Source organism: Photinus pyralis, unplaced genomic scaffold (genome assembly GCF_008802855.1).
Source record: "Photinus pyralis isolate 1611_PpyrPB1 unplaced genomic scaffold, Ppyr1.3 Ppyr1.4_LG2, whole genome shotgun sequence".
In the NCBI taxonomy this organism is placed as follows: Eukaryota; Metazoa; Arthropoda; class Insecta; order Coleoptera; family Lampyridae; genus Photinus; species Photinus pyralis.
In genome coordinates, this window is record NW_022170403.1 from 2,181,961 (window position 1) to 2,191,695 (window position 9,735).

The window sequence follows — 9,735 nt, forward strand, 5'->3', positions numbered from 1 at the left end:
GGAACTTATGATCCCAAATTGAAAATGACCAGCTTGGCCCTCAAGCCCCTTTATTTCTCTAGAATTCTAGTGGTATCATTATTTAATATTCAGCTCTGTGCGAATCTAAATACACTTATACGAAAATAACGTGATGAATTGTCATTCACGTAAAAGGTAGGTAAATAGGCTTACCTCACCGTAGCCGTAGCCATTTTGCTAACATTCGCTTTATTAACCTTATAAATATTCTACACTGGTGCAATCGATATCCCATTTTCTGAAATAATACGGAACAAACGCTATTTTTAGTAAAACGTGTCAGTTCAGATTATTTATCGCTCATCCCATCTAGAATCGGTTTTTCATGTTTCAATTAAACTTATCTGATAGATACCGTTCTATTTGGATACATTTGTTTCCAAGCAAATTAACAGTGGACAAAGTTGAGTTGGAACATGAAAAACATACATCCGCATTTCACTTACATCAATAAATTATATATAAGCCATGTTTTATTAGATTATCGTAGGTGATAGGTAAATTTAGAATTTGGACAATGTTATGATTTGGTAAAAGATCAAAGTCCACGACGTTTGTCTTGGTTGGCTTCGAAGAAGAATTTCAGCCAAATTATGTACAAAATGCTTCAAGCCCTGTTTTCCACAAACAACATAGCACTCCCTGTCGATCCACTAAGAGTCTTCGCAACCTTCTCAGTAGCAGACGCCACAGTATCCTGAACCGGCTGTTGAGAGTGGCTCTCCACTTTCAAATTTTTCGAAGCGACACAATTTCGAGAGCACGAAATCGACCCGCACCAGTCCAAGTTGACCGGACCAGAAAAACGGGTTCTTAACTTTTTTACGGAATCAAATATGGGCGTGTGTGATCCACTTGTACCTGTATTCGTGGTAGAGGTTTTCGAAGTTTCTACGTTTGTGTTTCTCTCGCATAGATTAAAAGATTTTTTGGCACAGATACCGTTAGCATCGTCATCCGAAGATTTCGATACATTTTGTTGATCAGCGGCATCTTTTAGGGCGCCAACTGGTCTCAACACGTCGGCGCTGAGTGCTTTAGGCACCGCACGTAGAAGATTGTTGTAGTACTTATCATTGAGCTTCATTTGCTGTTCAATCTCGACTCTCTGCTTCCTATAGCTATCAATTTTAGCTTGAATCTTTGCGAACTCGTCCTCGGAATTCTTAATCTCTTCCTTCAAATGTACGTAGTACTTTTTCACTTTCGCTTGAGTGTTGACCAACTTTTCCAAACTCTCCGTCCTTGCGGAAGCCTTCAATTCTCCTGCCTTTCTTATGAGTTTCCGTTCTAAAACTCCTAGATGTGTTTCCAGTTCCTTACTGTAAATAATTTCCGTTCTATCGTCAAACCCAATCTTTAATCTGCTGAAGGATTTACAGGAGAAATGCAAAAACGCGGTCACTCCGGCTGCTGTTGTAAAAACCAACGATATAACAAATAGGATCATTTCGTAGTTTGATAGTAACAAAAAATTTGGGATATACTTCGACAGCATGGTTAACAAAAATGAATGAACTATACTTTTGACATAAATTTGAAGGTTAATTAAGAACAGGCGTCAGTGTGACACTTAGAAAGTGGAGTGTTGGCGTACCTACTTGATATTAAGTGTAGTGTATTACGAGCAGTGCAATTTGGTTTTAACTAATTTAACAGGATACGAAGATTTCTCTTTGTATATCTGAACTTCGCCTTGTGATTCTTCTGCCTTTTTTGTTTTCGAATTTGTTTTTTCCATGTTATTACGTTTAGGAGAAGAATAAAGATTATTATTATTATTATTAAATGTTGTCATGTCTTGTGGACGTTATTTAAGTCTAAACACCGAAAACAATGGCGGGACACCCTGTATATGACAGTATTTCAATTTAGTAAAGTAAATCGAGGGGGTTATCTACGAATAAGCACATAATTGTTTTATTTCATTTGAATTTGTATTCCGTAGTTGTTTTTTACTTTAGAATTGTTGGTAATATTGTAATTCATTCAATTTAGTTTTCCTGCCGCTCTGCATTCACATTGGGCATGTCTAATAACTCCTGTCATCAATGAAACATTGATATTAATGTATCAAAAGTTCTATATGACAATTGAAATTTTACAATAAAAAAGACTATTTGGAGAAAAATATATTACGAAAATTATTAGCAAATGACACTATTTGACTTGGAAATTAAAGTACTCGGTCTCGTACTTCAATTTTTCCTTACCAGTAATGTGTCACTTTCCTGACTCTTATGCAAATAACTATTATATATTTCTATTAATTTAAATAAAATGACGAAAACATTTCTGTAATTTAGGAATTAAAAAAACTCAAAAACAAACAAACGCACATAAAACTCTTTTCATCAAAGCTATAAATTGATGTGCTCAAATATTGCTTGAGGCAACAATCACTATAATTTGCAACAAATTGCAAATTTATTAGTTTTAAAACTTGCGTGCATTACCGATTGCATTTTCATAACCATCTACAATGATAAATCGATAGAGTAATTTACTAATAGCGATATTTAATAATCCCGTACACGATTTGAACGAGACTTTAAATCTGAAATTCCAAACATAGTTTATAGGTTTATACTTTAGGCGTTTTACTCATTATTTGTTGGTGTAGGACAAACAGAAACTTTTGGTGTAAGGCAGTCTTCATTGTGTACCTACACGCATATTTCTAATTATGAAATAAATTAAGCCAGACGGGTCAAGTCGGTCAAAACTACTAGAAAGTTTGACCTAGACTTCGTTATAATTTATTTCGTGTAAAGTTTTTTATTACAACATTATGCCAACATAACAAGTTCAAGATTAACCGCCAAACAAGTTAATGGTTTAAAGTTTTCACCTAATTTCCTAGCGGTTTGATATGCGAAAATTCATTTAAAAAGGGTGCAAGCTAACAACAATTTACCGATTATCGCCTAAGTTTATTTTTGTAATTAGTCAGATTAGTGTTATCGTTATTCAATGGAAGCACCAACCGCATAATAGAGTCATGGAATAAAATCTGCATAATTTTATTTAGAAATATGCGCGAACTTGAAACAATAAGCTACATATACATACATAATATGCAAATGGATGTAAATATAATTTTTATTTGCAGGTGCCCTTTAAATGGATTATGTGTTAAGTGGAGTGTAGTAATATACCCCTAACCGCAATAATTTTTGATGGCGTTATATTTTATTCAAAATGCAATAAAGGGAAACTTGCCTCATATAAGAAATTTGTTTTTATGGGTCGACATCAATAATTATTTTATTTATATTAGGATTAACATGCATGGCGAATATGGGTTTGTCACGCAAGTTTTAAAATCAAAACCGCATTAATAAATTGGAAGGCAAAATGAGCACACAATCAAAATGAGCAATACTAATGGTTTGTTAATTACAAAATGTAGTAAAGTGGTCGTGTCGTTGCATTCGAGTTTGATCATTGCTTTTATGCAATGCGCACAGCGATTTCAGTTATTGAAGTAATTTTTGCATTGTCAGGTAATTTGTCACGTTATGGGAATATATTATTGCAGATCAAAGTTAGTTATAATTAAAGCTGGTTAGTTCGCAAAATAAATATGCACATAAATTCAAAATTGAAATAATCAACATTCCTGAGCATATTTATTTATACTAGGAATCAAACAGTTTTTAATTGTATGCAACTCAATTTGTTGTCATTTGTTTATTATTTTCCTTACGATCGATTATTATATTCCCTTGACAGAAATATATGTAGTATATATCTACCACATAGTTTCTGATTTGTTAATGACCATAGGAGATACTTAAAAATTAAAATGAAATATAAATTCCAAAAATTAAAATTAAATTAAAAATAAATTGTTAGCACGAAATTGTTGGAGTGCAAATATTATGTGCAATTTTTCGAGTGACAAGTTACGTTAAAAAACAAGTTTATTAATCAAAGTTGTGCACCTGATTTATTTATAGGAGGTGCTAATAAAATTTTAAATAAAACGACAACCAGTAAAAAGGTTAAAGACAATTAATTTGCGCTGTTTTTTCGTGGGAGAGTTATTTGAATTTTTTGCATTGTGTTAAAACACGAGTTTCTGGGGATTTTGTATAAGAAATTTGCACTTAAAGTCAACTAACGTTCCTGAAGAGGGCGATTTACCGGAATTTATCCCGTGAACCAATTTGTGTATTGGTTAATGAAGGATAAGTGAACCTAACCCAAAGATATTGTTAAAGTTTTTTTCATTGTGCAGTGATTTTTTAAGTTCGTTATTAACATTTTTTTGTGTGGGTTAAATTTTATTTAGCATCAATGTAAATTTGTTTTTTAATAGAATTTTGTACCTGCATTAGAGTTAATGATAAACAGTAAAAAATCTAGGTACTTAATTAGATTTGTCGTTGTGATCACCAGACAGGGTTTAACCTTTATTTTGTATTAATTACATGAAGTACATCAATCTTTGAAATCACAACCAATGCATAGAAAACTGGGGTTGGATCGATATTATTGTCAACAATATATTTAAACAATTCAATTTATATTAAGTACTTATTTGACAGTGATCAAACCAGAGCATTAGGTTTTAAGTTCAGATTGAGTGGAGATCAAGAACCAACCTTCCGCAAGGTAAAGAGTCGTCGATAATTTATTCATAACTGAGCTAGCCGTGGTATTAATCATTTCATTATAAGAAATTAATTGTTACAGTAAAATGATTATCAGTGCCATAGAGAATAAAATTTATGTTCTGCAAGAGAGGGTTTCAACCTCTGTAAACTAGCCCTCTTGCCTTTTAATCTTTTTGGAAGGAAAAGAGACATTTTTCTGCTTTAAATAGAAGACAAAATACGTTAATTTCTCCACGGAGTACAAAATAATAAATTATTTTCCAAGAGACTAGAGTGTATATTCTAGTTCCAAGGTAGCAGCTCTTCAAAAAATGTATGGAAAACTACTCGCTTTAATCCCTAATTTACTTTTATAATCCCACAGAGAAACAATTTAAGAAATGAATGACCGTTACAAATTAGTAGACTCTCAAATCCCATCGAACATTATTGGTATACCCATGTATTTTAAATATTAGTCCAAAACAAGTGAAGCTATTCACCCACAATATGCCACCAAAACACAAACTTGGAACTTTGTGGTAAACACGAAATGATCGGTTCCGACATCACAATAAAACTGCCCCTGTACCGTACTCTCCATTACGTAATCGTGAAATGCTCCTTGAAAATGACCTCTGATAACGTATGACCGTGACTAATCTAAAATTGGTCTATTTCGCTTTTGTGTCATTCAAATTCAAAAGAAATGTGCTACATTCTGATTTTACAGATTTGGCAACAAACAATTAAACGGGTTTCATGGAGGAACAAACTGAATTTTTTTTAGAATGTTATAGGTTGGTTGATGTATTTGACGGGGTGGTGCACAGATATTTAGGGTAAAAGTGAATGTTCGAAAAACGCATGACCAGTTTTATTAATAATTCAGTGGCGCTTTTTTGAGATAAAACCCACTAGTATAGGGTGACAAGCTGCCGCGGTTTTGAAATAGAAAACGCCGTTCATTGTTTCTCAAGTTTGTTGTTTGCAAATGGTGGTCGCTTAGATGTTTTATTTTCAAAATTTTTTCAACATAAGAGAATTTACACATATGCCGCTTCATCGCGGACATGAACAAAAGTATGTCTGAAGTAAGGGCGATCACAACGTGTACATTCTTAATAAAAGTGTGCATTTCTAAAGCGGAGAGAGGTCCCGAGTTGTATGGGGTTTTTGGGTTAGATTTTATAAAATTTAGCACGTATTATTTGTGTGTGAGAATTTTATTTTCGCATAACAATTTCGTAAGCGGCTACGGACCATTTTAGGTGCGTTATAGTTTTCGTTTGTGAAAGTTTATCTGGTAGCACCGAGACTTTAAGCAAATTTATTTTGAGTGTGTTACGTTCACTTTGGGCCAAAGTGGCAAAATTACCTTAGATAAGCACAAGGTAAGCTCAGGCAAAGTAGAGGTGGGTCGGGGTGAAAATGGGGTTCTTCTATATACACACAAATAAGCCAAAAAGGGAAGGAAACAGTAAAAGTAATCCGGATAGGCGCCACTTAGTCTTTGAGAAATCTAGAGAGAGAGAGAGGAATACTAAAGGGATAAATAAGGCAGACCAAGAGATCCTTGTTCCCGTCTTACTAAACTCAAAGGAATACACAATTATGGGGAAAATCAAACAATATTTGATGTCATAAATGCGGGTGGTTTAATAACAATGATCTCAAAATATCACAAATCTGACAATGTAATATATCGATTTAGTATATCAAACTTACAAATAATCTCTAATAAAACAAATGAGAAGCCAACACGTACCCTGGGAAAATATGTATCCAAAAGGGCTTCCGCAGAAACAACGGAGCTATAATCATTAAGTGACAAAGTAATATAATCACAACTCGTTAGTATCAACAACCAAAATGTAATCAAACGTTAAAAGGGAAAAACGACGAAAATAACTAAATTTACCTTGAACTCCGGTCGCAACCTTCCGAGCTCAGAGGACACGAAACTGCAAATCTGAAAACAGTCAGACACAAAAACAAAAAAATATAAGAAGGGTAATGATTCGCGTTGCACAATATATCGCATAAGCAATGGTTAACGTAAGACACGAAGGGTTATTCTTATACGTAGAATTGCAATCAATACTAAAAAGAATCAAAAATTCAAATGACTTTACAACAAAACAAAATTTGGTTCGACTAAGGGTTGGTTTTTACAATCGGTATGAGATATCAAAAAGTGACATAAGATTTTAAGAGAAAAATACTATAAAATGTACAAATAACTGAATCTATCTTCAATGACAAAGCAATCTTATCAATTCAAATGAAAACAAACTTACACGAGCAAGTTCTTCAAAGCAAAATACATAACGTTAATTAAAAATTTACACGGTACCAACTCCACACGTCTCGTTAATTAAGTACTTGCGTTTCGGAAGAATGAATCGTAGGTCAACGAACTTCGTAAAATTGGGTCATCAGTTCAAATATCGGTTTCGCATGAAATGGCGGTAATTCTTCAGTCGGTAAGGTAGAAATATGCAGAGCGTTTGGCGTCGAAACTTCAATGGAATTCTCTTGCACCATATGGAAAATCGGGTATTCGCGTTTCCACGTCAAAATATCAATGTACAGTCAGGAAGCAATTGGTAAAACCAAAATAAAAAAAAAGAAAACTTAGGGAGTACGAAAGTAGCCTAAAATATATTATTCAAAATAAAAAGATAATGCGTCATAGATAACATACCGCAAAACGGCCTTAAACTTGTAAGATAAATCCGCAGCAATGCGTCATCAGCGAAATTGGAAGTAAGATAATAAGAGAAAACTTCACTAATCTTAATACAACACCACTATTTAATCCCAATAAGGTAGACAAATATGTCAAGTAAGTGTAATGGCGTGTAGCTCAAAAATATAAGTCAAGATCGAATCGAGTTCTTCAACAAGGACTGCGCGCGTCGACAGTGAGTGGGAGAAAAGAACCGCACAAATCAACAGAGATCTAGACAAAAGGTTTTTTAAAAGAAAATTATATCGCAAATAAAGGATCGGGTTATAATGTGAACACCTAGATGACGTAAGGATTGCTATATAAAGGTAAGAGTTCGCATAATGTTATTCGAGGATTCCACATAGTAATTCAAATGTAAGCCAAAGCAAAGATTATACGGTAAACAAAATAACGTCACAAGTGAAACAATCAAAAGAAGAATGTTGTTGCTATTTTTCAATCGCGTTGTTAAGAAGGCGTAATCGAAATCAGATTGGCGACAAAGTGACAAATTAAAAAAAATTCGTACAGTCAACATCACAATAATTAGATAGTTGACGTTGGCTGTTTTGAAATTTTGTTCAAAAAATTCTTTATAGGTACCTACTACAATATTGCAGTCTGACTCACAATAGTCCATTCGTATTGACATCTATCTCTGTCCGGTTACTCTCTGCAGTATTTTTCTCAACATTAAAATGACTATTTTTCGCCGTATCTGTGAAAGTAAATCAACTCAAATCCGCACACAGAACTTTTAGAGTCTAAACCAACTGAACGTTTTAATAATTTCGATACGAACAAGGATCCATCAATCAATGAGGTGGTTGATGCACTCATTTGAGTCTGGTACCTACCGGAGTGAAAATTTTTACCAGACTCTAAATGTTGCCTAGCAACATCAACCGACATAATTCTGTCTGAACGTATACAGTGATATTCATGTAGAAGTAGACATAGGGATTTCCTATGTCTACTTTCAAATAATAAAAAGCTTTCTGAAGGACGCCTAATTTTATGCAACCAAAATAACTTCTTGAAACAAATAAATATCTGGTTGTCATATTAATTATTAATTTCAATATTGTTGCTTTGGCTTCATAGAAAATTCGAAATATCAACTATTTCTTTAGTTAAATACATTGCACACGAACGAAAATTAGAATACGGAAGTCAAAGCGATAGTATTCAAATTAATTAATATGACAGACAGATCTTCATTTGTTGTAGGTTGCATAAAGTTAGGCATCTTTTAGAAGACTTTTTATCATTCAAAAGTAGACATATGATTCTTCCTATAGGAAATCTCTATGTCAACTTCTAGCTCTCACTGTATATTAATGTGTCAAACTGTAATGGTAGATAAACTGATCACTTTAACCGCAAGGATAGATAAAGTGAAACAGATGATTGTGCATTCTAATTACATATGTCATTCTCATTTCGAATGGGATCCGGAGCACGAAACGACCACGAAGGCAGAACCTAAGCTGCTATTGTTGACGTCTAAATTAAATTCAGAATTGTCAGAAGTTTTACAATGATTTATATGGTTTCTGCTATAAAATAAAGATTTGTATTAAAATATCCCTTTATTGATTTACCATAGTCATATTATGTAAATAACTATTTTCTATAACCGCGCTATACCACAATCCTAGCTAACTCGAACAGCGCTTTTAAAACTCGTAGATTTGATAAACACGAATTGGAAACACCAATATTAATGTAATATTAATGTATCAAACGAAACTTACTTTACTAAATGGACAAACTAGGTCACAAAAAAGTTTGCTTAACACTACAATTCTATTTGGTGATATTAAATAAATGTATCTACATACGTTTTATACGTTTACTCACCAAACGTAATTCACTGCTAGAATCGATAAAATATAGATTTCGGTAAGTTATTTATTACAAATGAAACAGGAAAGAAATGATTTATTTAGTGGTCCTATCCGCAATAATATCTGCCACTTGATTTTAAGCAAAACTTAATCAGCTAAGTGATTAGCGTAATTACGTTTCCGGTATGAAGCGAAATAAAGAAGAAAAAATATGTAGGTAGTATACAAACAATAGATTTCATTGAATGATATATACTACTTATTCCCAATTACCCATCTCTATTTCTTCTTTATCAGATTGCTTTCATTGAGTATGCGGTAACGGAAACTACCCAATTGGGCCTAATAACTGATACTATCAGATTTTCTCTACCACAAATTTTCCTATATTTTACCGAACTACATCTGACTAATGCGTTGGAACATTCGTAATCTAAAGTACCTTAAATATAGTCAAATATTTGAATCGGAAATTGACGATATGCGTATTTGTAGAAATTTACTTATGTTCAAAGGTGACCTAAAAGTC

At 33.3% G+C, this 9,735-nt stretch overlaps 1 protein-coding gene across 1 annotated transcript; it reads right to left on the reverse strand.

Moving 5' to 3' along the window:
• Positions 1–378: 378 nt before the first annotated feature.
• LOC116164738 lies at positions 379–1,569 on the reverse strand. The gene has a single exon (XM_031478954.1). The coding sequence runs from the start codon at positions 1,517–1,519 to the stop codon at positions 629–631; it is 891 nt and encodes a 296-aa protein (XP_031334814.1). The 5' UTR covers positions 1,520–1,569; the 3' UTR covers positions 379–628.
• Positions 1,570–9,735: the final 8,166 nt, after the last annotated feature.